Here is a 15722-nt window from a genome sequence, read left to right on the forward strand (position 1 = left end):
GAGCCAGTCAGATTGCATTCCCACTTCGCCTGACTTCAGAACTGCACTGTCCCCTCAAGCCACAAAGCCACCCAGGGTGCCCCCTGTAGAGCCACTCCTCCCTGGACTGAACTTCCCTGGCCAACAGATGAGGCCCAGGGCATCAGCGGTGTAGGGGGTGCCTGACAGCCTTGGATGAGCCCAGGAAGCTCGGCCAGCTTCCCAGGCTGTGTGCTTGGAATCCCGTCCACTGAGCTCCCTTACTGAGCTGGTAGTTTGGGGAGCTTGTCCCAAAGTGAGTTCCTTGATGCTGTGTTTTAGAGATCCCCGGCCTCTGTTCTTTCTAACAAAAGCAATCTGTGAAACCTGCGCATCAGGAGATCAGTTGGCACCTTGTGTGATCAGAACTAGTCCCACATCCCGAACCAGACAACGGCATCCACGGCATGCTGAAGGTGAGGTTGCAAAGTCAGCGTGTGGGCAGAGTTCCTACCACCCTTGGAAGCCTCTTACTGTGGAGGGCCTGGAACTACACAGACCAAGGGAACAGCACATGTGTGCCTCACCCTCCACCCCAGGATGCCTGGGGCTGCGTCAAGCTACAGTTGTGCCCCCACACCATTTACATGCTCTCCTCTCTGAATCTCTCTTTCTCTCCTCTTTACGTTAAAAAAACCACCTGGCTTTCAATATTGAGTGTAGAAAGAATGTGGGGACATGGGACTCTCACCCACTGCTGGTAAGGCTACATACTGCCAGGGCCACTTTGGAAAGCAAGTTCACTAAGCCCAGGAAAGTTGAAGACACTCATGTGCCATCCTGGTACAAACCCTCCATAAATGCCCGCAGCCAAGCACAAGGAGGCAGGGGCAAGGGTGCTCACTGCATCCCTGTCTGTAATGTCAAAAAATGGGACATCACCAAAATACACAAGAACAGGAGAGCAGATACTTAGACCGGGGCATGGCTATACCATGAAATACTATACACCAGTGAAAATGAATCAATGAGATCTATACATTGCAACATGGATGAATCTTACCAATAAAATGTTGAGTGAAAAAACAAGGTGCACCTTGAAGAGATATCTGCACACCCATGTTCATAGCAGCACTACACACAATAGTGAACAGGTGGGAACAACACAAGCGTCCATTCGTGGATGAAAGGATAAGCAAAACGTGGTCCATACTTGTAGTGGAGTATGATTCAGCCTTAAAAGGAAGGACGTTCTGACTCATGCTACAACATGGATGAACCTTGAGGCCACTCTGCTAAGTGAAATAATAAAATAACAAAAAAACAAATACTGTATTGATTCCATTCATATGAGGTCCCCAGAGCAGTGAAATTCATGGAGAAAGAAAGTAGAATGGTGGCTGCTGGGGGTGAAGGGAGGGGGGAGTTAGTGTTTAATGGGTACAGAGTTTGGGAGGATAAAAAAGTTCTGGAGATGGACGGTGGGAATGATTGCACAATAACGTGAATGTACTTAATGCCACTGAATTGTACAATGGTTAAGATGGTGGATTTTAATTCTATGTGTATTTTACCACAAGTAAAACTTTTAAAAAAGCAACTTGCAATTTATAATACTATGATCTAAAGTTTAAAAACATGTAAAACCATCTTTTGTTTTAGCAACGCTGTAAAAATATGCATGGCAACAGATGAATGGATAAAGAAAACTTGGTATATATATGAATATATATATAAGTATATATAAGTATGTATAAAAATATATAGAAATATATAAGGATATATAAATATACAAGTATATATGTGTGTGTGTGTGTGTGTGTGTGTGTGTATATATATATATATATATATATATATATATATATATATAAAATGAAGTACTATTCAGCCATAAATGATATCCAGCCATTTGCAACCACATGGATGGAACTGGAGGTCATGATGTTAAGTGAAATAAGCCAGGTACAGAAAAACAAAATATCACATGTTCTCACTTATTTGTGGGATCTAAAAATCAAAACAATTAAACTCATGGACATAGAGACTAGGACAGTTATCAGAATTGGGAAGGGTAGTCGGGGGACAGAGGGGGAGGTAGGTATGGTTAATGAATACAAAAAATAGAAGGAATGAGTAAGTGAATAAGACTTACTATTTGATAGCACAATAGGGTGACTATAGCCAATAATAACTGATTTGTATATCTTAAAAATAATTGAAAGAGTATAATTGGATTATTTGTAACTCGAAGGATAAATGCTTGAGGGGATGGATACCCTCAATGTGGGGGGAAAGAATGTAGGGACACAGGACTCTCACCCACTGCTGGTAAGGCTACATACTGCCAGGGCCACTTTGGAAAGCAAGCTCACTAAGCCATGAATTCTCCATGAAGTGTGTATTTCACATTGCGTGCCTGTGTCAAAACATCTCACGTACCCCATAAATATATACACTTACTATGTACCTATAGCAATTTAAAAAAATGTGCATGGGAAATCTACACACCAAACAAGAGGGACTGTTTAGGCTTAGCTCTGGGGAAGCAGGAAAGGGATAAGATTTGTGGGGTGGCCCACAAGGGCAGTCCACCACATCATTAACAGCTTATTTTGGAAGCTGGGCGATGGGTATATTACTCTCCTCCATATTTTCTTCCCACCTGAACTATTTCATTAACCAAAGTACCCTGAGGTCGGCTGGGCTCTGGGAACTTGGGAGAGGGCTTGCCGCCTCCCACAATGGCCTTTGGGCCAGAGCTAAAGAGTCTATAGAGGCACCTCCCCACAACCAAGGCAGAACGCAGAGGCGCCCCGTGAAGATTTCTTTCCGTTTGCTAGTTGAAATAAGCGGCTCTGCTCCTTCCCCTGCCCGAGCCTCTGGCAGAGCTCCAGGATTATTTTACATTAACTTAAGATCACTAATAAAGAATAATTAACAGCTTTGAGGGAGCCTGGCACACCCTGTGTTTAGAAGTGGTTAATTATGCATTGTCTGCAAAACACCTCTTTCATACTCTTAAGTTTGGGATCGCCGTTTTAAACAACGGAATATGGCATCAGGCAAAAAGCCAAGTGGCTCCATTTGCAGAGCTTTCCTGGGGAAGGATCTGTTTGGGTGAGGACAGCCGCTTGCAAAGCCTCTACTAAGTGCTGTATATTCAGTGCTTTTCCAGCATTTACCCTTGAAATCCCCACACAAGGGCCACGAGAGGTGAGCTGAGCATCCCCCTTCCCCCATGTTACACAGCTGTGGAGGAAAAGTGACTTTTCTAAGCTCCCTGCCACAGCGAGGTCTGACCACAAAGTCTGAGTTCTTGCCCACCTGGCTGATGCATTATCATTATTTCTGGTCGACAACTGCTGGAAAGATGACTGCCCCCAGCCCTCAGCATGTCATTTGCCAGGGTGGACAGACCGAGCTGCTCAGCTGGCAGCATGCAGCCTCCACAGCTGGATCCCCTGGTTAAATCCCATTGGCACCACCGACTGGCCATGAGCCCTTGGACAAGCTACTTCTCCCCGTGCCTTCGTTTCCTCACCTGGAAAATGGAAGAATCATGACTCCACTTCGTGGCATTAGCGCGCAGAGTTGGTGCTTAGAATGAAGCCTCACGTGTAGCAGACACTCACTGAGCTTCCCTGCCCCACCTTCCTTTCTAGCTCTTCCCCTGACACACACCTAGGCTTCAGCCTCACCTCTGATCATTTATGCACCATGCGAGGCTTGGTCCCACACCATACGTTTGTTCATGCTTTGTTTTCCACCCACAGTGTCTGGAAAATTCCAACTCCCATGTCTAGGCCCGGATCAGATGCCACCTCCTGCAGGAAGCCTTCCAATAAGACCTCCCTCAGGCTGCTGGTAATTTGTGCACCCTCTGTTTATACCCCATTCTTAACATTCATGAGTTGTTAATAGGTCTTTTCCCTTTGTAGGTTGGGAGCTCCTCAAGGATTAGTCTCATTTGTCTTTCAGGCACAGTCAGGGCTTAAGAACAAGAGCACAGGCTCTGAGTAAGAACCTCCATAGGTCAGGGGAGGGGACAAAGCGCTCTCACGGGTTCCTCCTAGAGCCTGAGCCAGGCCTCTCACACTTGGACCACGTGGCCCCCAGAGTGTGACTCTCAGTTTGCCACTTGCCCACTAAGATCCTTCATGGGCTCCCCACTGAATGCAGGACAAGGCCCAGGCTCCGGTCCTGAGCCCCAGCCCCTGGTGCCCCTTCCCAGCTCCATGGCCTTTTGCCATGACCCAAAGACACCCTTCCCTTTTAAAGCCTCTGGGTTTTTCCCACGTGGTTTCCCCTCTGTCTGGAACACCTGTGCTCCCCATCTCAACCCAGCAAACTCCTCCAGACACTTTACCACCTGGCTCAGCTGTCACCTCCTCCATGAAGCCCCCGCACCCAGCCCTGCTCCTCTTTCAAGACTCTGACCGCGACTCATGCCTGGCTAGCTGAGCCCTGTGGAGCAGGGTCTGTCCCTCATTTGTCCCTGCCTGGCCCAGGACTCCGGCGTCTGCATGGACTGAGACTGTAGACATTCAAGAGAGATTGCATCTCGAGACAGGAAAGACAGGGGTCAGATCTCGTGGCCACTCTTCTGCAGTTGCCTGCCCTCTGGTTTTATTCTGCTCACCTGTGCACAGGGGCTTTAATGCTTCTTTTGCAGGAGGGATGAGGATGAACAATTAAGTATATAAAGTGCCCCACCGCGGTAGACACCGAATCACTGACAGCCGGACATGCCCTCCTGAGGCCGCATGAACAAGCCTGGGGGCGGGGGTGGGGTGAAAGGCTGCACCACAGCGCTCAGGGCCCACTGGGTGTCGGGCTCCTCTCTGATGTGGCTTGCACTAATCAGACGCAGGACAGGCCTCTCTGGCTGGCACCCTCCCAAGAGCAGGGACTTCCTTTCTACAGCTGCCGTGAGATCCTCCGTGCCCGCCCCCTTTGGAGAAAGCCCACTGGAAGGAAGAAGAAAAGCTCCCACACTTTCCCAGAATTGCTCGTATGCTAATGGCCGCAGACTTCACAGAGTGTGAAATCAGGAAAAACTAATTCCCTCAGAATAGACGGGACAATTCCCTCCTCCAGGTCTTTAATAACACGCCGTTCAAGGTGACCATGGCGACGGCTCCATGATGATCTCCTGCTGGCCCGGATGCGGTTCTTTCTTGACCAAGGTGTGCACTGGACAGAACACACACGCTCGGAAGAACCTGCCGGAGGTATGAACATTCGGGCTTGTGGTGCCTGCAGCCCCTGTCACCTCAGGGAGCAGTCCCCAAATCCATGTCATCAAATCCGAATCCCTACAGTTGGGAAACAGGCTTAAAGAGGGAAAGTGACTCGCCCAAGATCGCGCAGCCAGGAAAGGGACTGAACTTCGGGCTCCTGATCTCCTGACCAGGGGACCCCCAACTCTGCCTCCCCAAACTTGTGCTTAGGGAGGAGGCAGGCCAACCCTTGAGTCATCCAGCCCACGAGGTCGGAGCAAGTGTACCGGGAAAGAGCTGGCCGGGGACCCCGGGCCGGTGCAGCTTCCCTGCCTAGGGCTCACCCCGGCAGCAAGGAACAATGAAACACAGTGCCTGGCCACAGAGCAGTCCAGGGTGACTCTTTCTCTGCAGAAACTCTACCAGTTTCAGGCCAGAGGGAGAGGAAAGAATAGTTAAGCCCAGTTGCAAAGTGAACCATGACAAACGCTGCCGCTGGTCTTGGCCAGTGACAGGGACCCTCCGCCAAGAGGAGGAAGCCCTGCAATCGGGCAGGATCAGGGCGAACTTTCTCTCCAGGCCCCGTTGCCCTAGTGGCCAAGGCTCTCCCCAGAGGGTCGACTTACCTTTTGTAGGCTCCATGCAGGGGCTGTAGGCACAGGAACTGCCAGTAATCCAGGCAAAAGGCCTTGAACTTGAGCATTTTCACCTTTTGGTCTCCAGCTGGACCACGGTAACGTCTCCGCGGAGACACGGAGAGGGGCTAGTGGGAGGTGGAGAACCAGCCGCTTCGGCCCGCCCTGGTCCCTGCCACGGCGGCCCCCACTCACATGGCCCAGCCCGCCCGGCGCAGCTTGTACAGTACACGCCTCCAATACAAAGAGCAGCCAGCACAAAAGCCTAGCAACTCATTCACGCAGCTCGCCTGGCCCGGCTCATGCTGCTGCTGTCTCTGTTAGCTGGTGCATCTGAGGGCTTCCCTGGGGGTCCCTGGGACACACCAAGGCAGCTCTGGCTGTATCAAGTTGTGGGGGGCCCCAGCCCATCATCCTGGGGGGTCTGGATGCTAGGGCTCCTGACGGTGGCTCTGCAAGTCTGTTCTTCCAACCAGGCCCTGGGGCTCCGGGTGGTGGGGCCGGCACTGGCTGGACAGTCCTACACCCGCCTGGCTGGCCCAGAGTGGCTGAGGCCAGGAAGACCCAGGGAGAGCAGGTAGGGAGGGGGCCAGATGACAGGCAAACACTGGCCTCTTTTGCCAGATAAATTACGTTTGGCGGAATCCCTGTTCGGCCTGTGCGAGGGAAAACTCACCATGTAGCCACATGGTGCTTGGGGTGGGGGCAGCTGGGCTCTGAAAGGCAGGCGAAGGAAGACTGACAGGGTCGCCCAGCGCCTGCCGTTGCCTGGGCGACGGGGACACATTGATAAAATCTAAAATGGAACCGCTATGACAGCCGCTCATTGGCTGCCGGCAGGGGAATCCTGTCGCTAACCAGGGAGGGGAGCGGCTGAGCTGCAGGGCCACAGACAACCAGGCGCATTGTTGGGCAGAGGGACCCCAGGCAGAATGGGTGGCTCCACAGGCCAGGGGACCTGGCAGTCACAGACAATAGGAGAGGAGTCCCTGGCCCACCCTCACCTCTCCCCTTGTATCTCCTGGGATCTGGCTGGTCCCGGCGTCTGCTCCAACCCTCCCATGGCCCATTCCCCACACACCAGCCACCTGAAAGTCTGAGGCTCTGGGTCCCAGATACAGTAGCCACCCTCACCCCCATGAATCCGGCACACCCTTTGGTTCCATGCAGTCTGCTCTCGGGTGCGCTTCCTGCAGCTCCGCTCCTCCTCGTCAGTCAGGTCCCACTCCAGCACCCCTCGTGTCTAAGCTATAGCAGCTCAGCCCCCTTCAGCCACTACCCTGTCTGATTCTTTCCATGGGACATCCCATCCTCTGAAAGGATCCTGCTTTTGCATGTTTACTTGTTAACTGTCTTTCTCCTGACTACAAGCAACGACTCCAGGGCAGGGGCCACATCTCTTTTAAGGGCCGGCCCACTGGAGGAGCCTCGATAATCATTTGTGGAAGGAAGGAAGGATCTTGTATAGTGTGTGAAAGGCTCTCAGAGGCACCACACTCACCCCCTCTGGCCGCTTTGGGGCCCAGGTTTGCACAACCCGACATCGTTTGCAAAGCAGTGGTCACACTCCATTCAGACGAGGAGGTCTTGCTACCTCCCCACTTCCCCTCAGATGAGGGAACAGAGGCACAGAGAGGACCCCATCCCCAGAGGTGTGCACACAGAGCCCAGGAGCTGCTGCTCAGGAGGGATGACATCCAGGCGGTCGGATGGGAGCTGGTGCCACAAAAAAGACAAGGCTCTGTGTGCCTCTAGCAAGGCTGCTCAGCTTCCAAGGGCCAGGCTGGGAACCAGAGGCCTGATCTCACCCCATGCAAAGCCAAAGAACAAAGTCTCCCACCTCAGGTGGCATTTTCTCAGTGTCATTAGCAAAAATGCTGCTTCTAGAGCAATGGTTCTCAACCAGAGGCGTCTGGGTCATCCCCCCACCCCCAGGGACATCTGGTAATATCTCGAGAAATTTTGGTTGTCACAAATGGGGAGAGAGTGCCAGCATCTAGTGGCATTTAGATGTCACTAAACACCTTACCATGCACAGGACAGCCCCCACACCAGAGAATGGTCCTGCCCAAAATGTCAGTAGTGCCAAGGTTGGGAGACCCTGTCTGTAGTCACTTTCCCTTGGAGGTACCCGTCCTGGATGGCTGGAAAGGGAAAGCTTTCCAAATGGCTGGGTCCAAGCCTCTTATAATACAGTCGGGGAGTGCGAGGCCAGAGGTAAAGGGGGACGCCCAGTGTCATCGGAATGGACCCAGGCTGGACGCAAGACACCCCAACTTGGGCTGATAACTGGGGGCAGGCAGGGGAGAGGCGATCTGCTGAGTGTGATGAGCCTGTTTGGCAAGGTAGCACAGGCGGGGCCAGCAGCCCTGAAGTGCTGCCCACTCCTCCCCCGCCCCCCCCACACTCCTGGAGAAGGACATTAGCTTCCCTCTCACGCCTGTGGCAGAGGAAGCCGGCTGTGCCTTTGAAAGGCAGCAATTACTGGCTGGGACCTTTGTTTCTGAATTCCTAGGCTGTGCACAGGCCTCCAGAACATCCGAAGGCTGGGATTCTCAGAAGCTTGCCCCCAGCAGCAGAGCTGGTGCCTCCACTGCACAAAAAGGGCACAGAGTTCTGGTAGCAGCGGGGGCCCTGGGCCCTAGTCCTGGACCTGGCACCAATGCTCTTCTGGTCTCTAGGTCTCAGGTACCCTCATCTGTGAAAGGGGAACATTGATTCTGGCCCTGTCTGTGTCTGAGGCTGCTGTGAGGGTTGGGAGTCAGGACGCATGCCAAGGCAAGATGGCAGGATGGGGCAGGCCCCACTTAGCATCTGCCTCCTGGCCACTCCTCCAGGCATGCTCCACCCCAGGGCCTCTGCACCGCTGTTCCCACCAGACTGTTGGGATGCTCCTCACCCCTCCTGTGCTTCCAGGCCCAGAGGCCTTCCCTGGCCACCCTCCCATCTCTGTCTATTCCCTTCACCTGGATTTATTTTCTCCATAGCTCTTGTCACCACTTGACACGTTATGTTAAAAACCAGTTTCTTTTTCTGCTTGCTGCCTGTGCTCCTGCCTGCCACAGATGCTCTGTGAAGGCAGCAGGACTGCTCAACGAGGGATCCTGAGTGCCCGACACCCGCAGGTGCTCAGGAAATGTGGCTGAATGCAGGCGGGGAAACAGCAGAGCTGAGGGGCTCCTACGGCCTCCGCTCTGACCCCTGCTCTGTCCTCCAGGGAGTGAGGCACTGGGGCATTGGCTCTGAGGTCAAGTGTGGCTCCATCCGATGGAGGGCTGTGCAGTGAGACCCAAGTGGGCAGGAGCACGGAACCTGCTAGGCCCCCACACATCCTAGAACAAAGAGCCCCATCCATACTCCCTGCATACCAGAACTTTCCTGGGCTGGCCTCGAGCAGGGTACCTGACTGACTGGCCGGCGGAGTGGACAATTCAGATGGAGCTGCAGTGGCGCCCGTGGCATGGGTGGGTGGTGCAGAGGCCAGGCTCAGCCCCTACAGGAGCCTCCTCAGCCTCCTTCCCTGGGGCCACCCTGACACAGGAACCCACACGCCTGCTGGCACCCTGAGCCATCCCATCAGGGGTGAGAGTGTGTGTACCAGTGTGAGCCCGCAAGCACATATGTGTCAAAATGGGGGCTGTGTGTTCACCCATGTGCAAAAGTGACAATGCTAGCATTTGACTACAGGAAGAACTGGGTGTGGGAATGTTCTGGAGTCTGTGTGTATACGTGTGTGCGTGTGAGATTGTGCAATGGGCATATGAGGAACTACGAGTATGAGGGCAGGGAGTGTGCTACGGTGTTGGGCAGTATTCACACCAGGATACCCAAATGTTCAAATCCCGGCTCTGCCCCCGCAGTCTCGAATCCTGAGCAGGTGACGTCTGTGGAGTGGGCTAACAATAGCCCTGACTCGCTGGGCCATAAGGGCTGTCAGCTTTCACTAAGCAAAGGAAGTACTGTTATGATGATATGTGGGTGTGACTGTGGAGTGTCCGTGCAGAGGATCAGGTGACTGCGTGAGCGTGTCGCTCATGTGTGTACACGTGTGTACCACTTGGCTGTGTCCTCCAGGAGCGCACGCGGCGGGGCTGCCAGTCCCTAGCTGGCTCAGGGAAGCAGGGCCCAGATGGCCACCCCCTCGCTCCCTGTAGCCCAGAGTTTCAGAGTCGGTCGCTCTGACATCTCCTTCCTGTATAGCATCTGCTGCAACCCTGACACGTGGGGCCCAGCCCTTGGTTGCTGTCTCCAGGGACAGGGCCTACGACCTTGTGAGTCTCTTTTTGGGCTTGTCCAAAAACCCCCTCTCACAGAAGCCAAGCTCTTTAGCAGGACGAAGCTCCCTCCCAAACCTCCCCCAACTCCCCTCCTCCCTCTCCATGGCCCGGCCACATCCACCCTGCACAGGTCCTTATACAGGGTGCTCCCTTCCGGGACCACTTGTCTCCCACCCTCCAAACAGGGAACCAGTCAACCTCTAGTCACCTCTACAACGCAGCACAGATGTCCCCTCCTCCCCAATTCACATCGATGCACCGAACACAGCCCTCTAAGCCACCTCCACTGCCAGGACAGTCTGCCTGTCACTTGTCTTTCTTGCCCACGAGACTGGAACAAGGATCTGCTGGCTTCCAATCAAGGGAGCTTTCCTCTAAGCGCAGTCTCCAGTATTTTTGTGTGTGTGTGAAAACAGAAAATGCTCTTTTTGGAAGACATCAAGATACAAAGCACACGGAAGCAGAGACCCTCAGACACCCCAGCTCCCACCAAGCGCAGCTGCACACCAATAGAAACCAACAGGCTTCTCCCCTGGGCTGCAGCCTTGGTCGTCATGGGAACTGCCGGCTGCAGGCTGGTCCTTGGGAGACCCACCAGCCTTGGATCTCGGAAGAACTATCAGCTGCAGCCTGACCCTCCGAGGGGCCTTCAGCTGAGCTCTGGTCTTTGGGGACGGAACTTCGACTGCAGCCCTGGTCTTTGGGGGGACCTTGATTTGAGGGGAAACCACTCCAAGCTGTAGAAGCTCTCAGGGGACATATCAGTAGTACCTCTGGCCCTTGGGGGAATTTCAGGGCCAAATGGTGGAGCTAATTTCCCCCAACGGGCTCTTGGAGGCCTGCCTCTGGGTGCAGATGGGCAGTGAGGACCTAAGGAGATCCTGGGGCAGGCTGGGGTGGACGGCAAGACAGTACCTGTAGCGGTCAGTGGAGAGGCTGCTTCCGGTGTCCAGGGAGCTCCTGAGGTGGCAAAAGCGAGACAGGGTTACTTATGGTCCCACACACACAGCAAACCCCTTGGGGGCCATGTCCACTCAGGCCCCAGCAGGTGGTCCCAGGACAGGTCCTGGGGCAACTGAGCAGCCCTGGGAAGAACGTCTGCCCCACATGCAAGAAACCATGTGCTTTCTTTCCCCCTGCTGGCTCAACTGAGAAGCTGCCTTGTCTCTACCCCATGGCAATGTCAAGTCCCACTGCCCCCTGTTCAGATGGGGAAACTGAGGCTCAAGGAGAGGAAGCGCAGTGGGCAGGGTTAAAGGTCCTCTCTGGCTGGACCCAGACTTAACCTCGGGTATGTTTGACCTGAGCCACCATGCTCCTTCCCCAAAGAGCCCTGCACCAGGAATCTCAGCAGACCCATGGGTTTGGGCCCACCCAGCCTCCATGCCGGGAGCCCAGGGGCCCTGGAGCCCTGATTTCCTGCCCAGAGACTCGGCGTCCAGCTCTGGATCTGGGCCCAGGAGCCTGGGTCCTGCCTCCTGCCTTTGACCAAGTTCGGTCTGTGCTATGGGGTGTGGGCCTGGAGCCAGCCCAACTAGGATCACATCCCACCTCCACCCATGACTAGCCATAGACTTGGTGCCTGTCCCCTCACCTCTCTGTGCCTCAGTTTCCTCATGTGTAAAATGGGAGTAGGAAAAGCAGATCTCTCACAGGGGCAACTAATGCATCTGAAAGGACTGTCTCTTGTCTGCTCTGCCTGGCAGCACACCCCACGTTCTATGTCTTCAGGGCGTGGAGTGATGCTTTCCTGGAGGCTGGGGGGCCCCATCCCCACAACACTGCCTGTACCTGCCCACCTAGGGAGCATCAGCTATGACACAGAACTCATCCCTAGAGACCATGCCCTTGGAATACCCTCTTCTCCAATGCCACCTGCCTTCCGGCATGGGGCACCCACACCCCCCATCGCTGCCTCACACACTTCTCCCCACCTGAGGCCTTAGAAGTCCAGGGCACAGGCCAAGCCTGGGCCTATGTTTGGCCACAGTGGGGTTTGACATTCTGGGCCCATGCTGGGTGCCTGCCATGGGTCGTCCCAGCTTTAGCCTCCGTTTCCCTACTTGCTCTCATACAAGAGCCCTGCTGGACACACCCCTGGAAGGAGGCTGACCTTCCTTCCCGTGTCCCATGCTGGCCTGTGATTCCGCTACTTCCTGTCTAGCTGCCATCGTGGCCGCTGGTAGATCCTATGTTCAGCAGATTCGAATCCCCAATGCCAGGCCCTGCTCCACACGCCATCCCTTAGGGACTCCCGTCCACAGCACAATGCCTCCTTCTTCTCCAGCCCCAGCAGAAGAGGCCCCAGGTGGCACCCCTCTCCCCTTGAGCCAGAACCCACCCAGGGCCACACTCTGTGGGCTCAGCAGCTCTACCTGTGTGGCAGCCATGCCTTGCCAAAGCTCATGAAGAAAAGAAGACATGAGGGGTGGTGCCAAGACGCTGTGAGCTCACTTCCTGGACTGGTCACAGTCCTGTGCCCAATCTGGGATGGGCAACAGGTTTTATAGGAGGGAGAGCTAGCGGGGTGGCAAGCAGGCCTTCCCTGCCTTCCAGTGCCAGAACCCACACTGGGTATGGTGAGGAATTTTGGCCTTCAGGGAGTCCTGGATCTGGACGAGAGGACCCAGCCCTCCATCCCCCAGCCTGGCCGCTCAGCTGCACACGAGCCACATGAGATGATACCAATATGATGCGACGAAGATACTGCAAAATGGTGCCAGGTTCCTGGGCCCCACAGGCAGAGCCCACTGTTCCCAGGCCCAGGGCTGCCCTGCCACAGCTGTAGAGATTCAACTCCCCAGCTCTGATCTCACTCTGGCCACATCAAGATAAACATAGCAATATCTTCACCTACTGCAGGGAGCCCACCTCAGGCTGTGTTCTTCCCACACACTTCTTCATCCGACCCTTGCATTAACCTTATGAGGTTCATGGAATCATGCTCCCACTTCACAGAGGCTGAAGGTATGGCTCACGGAGACCCCACACATGGAACACCATTCCATTCCCTGCCTCCTTATCCAGACGCAAACTCCTAATTGCCCTTCAAAACCCTGCTCAAATGTCAACCCCTTTCTCTGTCTACCTTGCACCCTCCCTCAGCGGACTCCTTTCTTCCTTCTTCCTTTCCTGTTTCCCTCCTTCCCTTTCTTTCTTCTCCTCTCTCTCACTTCCCTAATAATAGCAAATATTTTTTGAGCAGTTTCTAAGTGGCAGGAGTGTTAACACTTCACAGGTATTAACTCATTGAGCTATGCAACAGAGGTACGGTCACACCCTACATGCTGTGGTACATGGGTCCAAGGAATTGAGCTGTGTGCAATACTCTCTCTCCAACCAGACAGTACGGTCGCTGAAGTCTGCATGTGAAGACGGGAAACTGTCAGGTGGATGCAATGTGCCCTTGCAGGCCTGCTGTGGCCCAGTGCTGAACCCCACAGCAGGCAGTGGCCCCTGCCTGCCCTCTCCACTTCTCCCCACCTGTGTACCTGCACCCCCACCCCCCGCCCCAGAAATCCTCTGTGGCCTGGAACACTCAGCAGTTCCTCCCACCAGCTGCCTCGGTGCCCCATCCCTCCAAGACAGTATAGCTAGGACTGGCTCTGAATGGAGACCCTCCCTCTGTCAACTGCCTTGTTGGGTCCAAGTTGTCTGCAGCCTTGTCCAGCCAAGACTGAGGCCTTGTTCTCCCTGCCGTCCTTTTTCATCACTCAGCACAGCAGTGCACAGGCCAGGAACAGGCCCCAGCAAAAAAGGCCCAGAGTGAGGGTGCACAGGGTCCCCAGAGAGAACCCTCAGCCCAGCAGTCACGAATTTGGAACCAACCCCAACTGGTGTGTGCCCCGGCGATAGCAATAACAGCGCCCACCTCCCAGAGCTGTTGAGAAATGAGACAGTGCCCATAAAGTAAAAGGGCTTTGCAAACCAGAAAACGCCATTGCATGCATATTTGAGATACATCATTATTATCATTACATAGACTAGTGTATGTTGAGACGTAAGAGCTTAAAGGTTAACACATGAGTTCTAGAGCCAAGAGGGCCAGGGTTCAAATCCCAGCTGTGCCACCTACTAGCTGAGTGCCCTTGGGCAAGTTAACTAACCTCTCTGTGACCCATTTTAGCTTTTTCATCTGTAATGTTTTGGGAAGATTAAACAGGTTAATACATTTAAAAGGCTTAAAACAGTGCCAAGAACAGAGTCGGCATTCCATAAAAGCTAGCTCTGACTAAGACAGGACTCAAAAGATTTGTATGATATTCAATATACCTTATATTGTATTATATTACATATATTAATGTGTGATACCAACAACATACAAATAAAATATGTTATGTTAACATGCACACATATTTTTTAACACATTAACTCTATATTAATAGATATTTGTTATATATATGAATATATGAGTCTCATTTTATGTATGAGGGCACTGGGGCTCAGGGAGGTGCAGCAACGAGCTCAGTGGCACCCAGTTTCCCTGAAGGTTTGCCAGCCCCAAGTCCAGAGTTCTGTCCACCTGCTAGAGCTGCATCGCTTCCCCTGCTTCACCCCCAGGATCTTTGGAGGACCCTGGTCCAGGCTCATGGACACAGAGCTACCAGTCAGCTAGGCAGGGCTCCAGCCCCTCCTCCATCCTTCACCTCTGGCTCAGAGACAAGCAGCCCATTCCAGCCATGCTGAGTGAGGCCCCTCCTCCTCTGTCCCCAGTCCCACTTCACAGCCTCCTGGGGAGGCTGCTTCGTTTTCCTTTTCAGAACCAACTGGTTGCCCCAGGCGTACACCCTGGCACTGCTTCTAAACAGCACCCGACCATTGAAGCAAAGTTCAAGAGCAGGAAAAAGTGCTGGCTCTGTGCTGCACAAAGTCAGGAGAGCAGCCCCGGGGAATGGGCTGTGACTGTGACTGGCAGGGGCAGGGGCAGGGATCTTGGGGTGGGGTCTGTTCTGAGGTCAGGTGCTGGTTACATGAGTGTGTTCAGTTTGTGGCAATTCTACAAGCCATACGCTGATGAATTGTGCACTTTTCTGTACATATATAATAATTCAGTATCAATTTACACGAAGACAAAAACCAAACCGTCTGCCTCACATTCAGTCTCCAGCACCAGCCTGGAGCAACAGAAGCCCAGGCCTCAGGCTCAGCTGGAACTGGTGGTAATCCCCTTTCTTGCACAGCACTTGCGTGGTCTTGGAAACCTCCCTCCCTGCCTCAGTTTCCCTCTGCTAAATGAGGAAGTGGTCAGTGTTTCTATCCTGGCTGTAGGGTAAACACCCTGGGGTGCTTTTAAGAAATATGGACGCTTGGGCCCTAATGCAGACCAAGTTCCTGCGCCTAGGGCTTAAAAAAAAAAAAAACCGTTTATTTTGAAATAACCATAGATGTACAGAAAGTTCCAAACAAAAGGTACAAGATCCTGTGTGCCCTTCCCCTAGCCTTTCCCAGAGATAATATCTTGCACACCTGCAGTACACCATCAATGCTAGGAAAGCCACAGCCCACTGGGCCTATGGGGACTTCACCAGTTACACACGCCTGTGTGTCCACATGATTCCCTCTCACCCAGCTGTGTGTGGCCAGCATGATGATACAGCACAGGACCGTCTCCTCACCAGGCTCTCCGGGCACCC

At 53.5% G+C, this 15722-nt stretch overlaps 1 protein-coding gene across 10 annotated transcripts in view; it reads right to left on the reverse strand.

Moving 5' to 3' along the window:
• Nucleotides 1-15722, reverse strand: part of IQSEC1 (IQ motif and Sec7 domain ArfGEF 1) — a 382440-nt gene that overhangs the window by 138772 nt on the left and 227946 nt on the right. For 6 of the 10 annotated variants that reach the window (XM_034955853.4, XM_034955857.3, XM_034955859.3 and 3 more), the window contains one exon: nt 11005-11049. The exons of 3 other annotated variants lie outside the window; for them this stretch is intronic. In XM_034955853.4, the coding sequence (XP_034811744.1) occupies nt 11005-11049 (45 nt within the window). Of the gene's footprint in view, nt 1-5803; nt 6587-11004; nt 11050-15722 lie in introns of those variants that run through there. One more of the 10 variants, XM_055109509.2, reaches the window with a different exon arrangement.

This window comes from Pan paniscus, chromosome 2, assembly GCF_029289425.2.
Source record: "Pan paniscus chromosome 2, NHGRI_mPanPan1-v2.0_pri, whole genome shotgun sequence".
Lineage (NCBI taxonomy): Eukaryota > Metazoa > Chordata > Mammalia > Primates > Hominidae > Pan > Pan paniscus.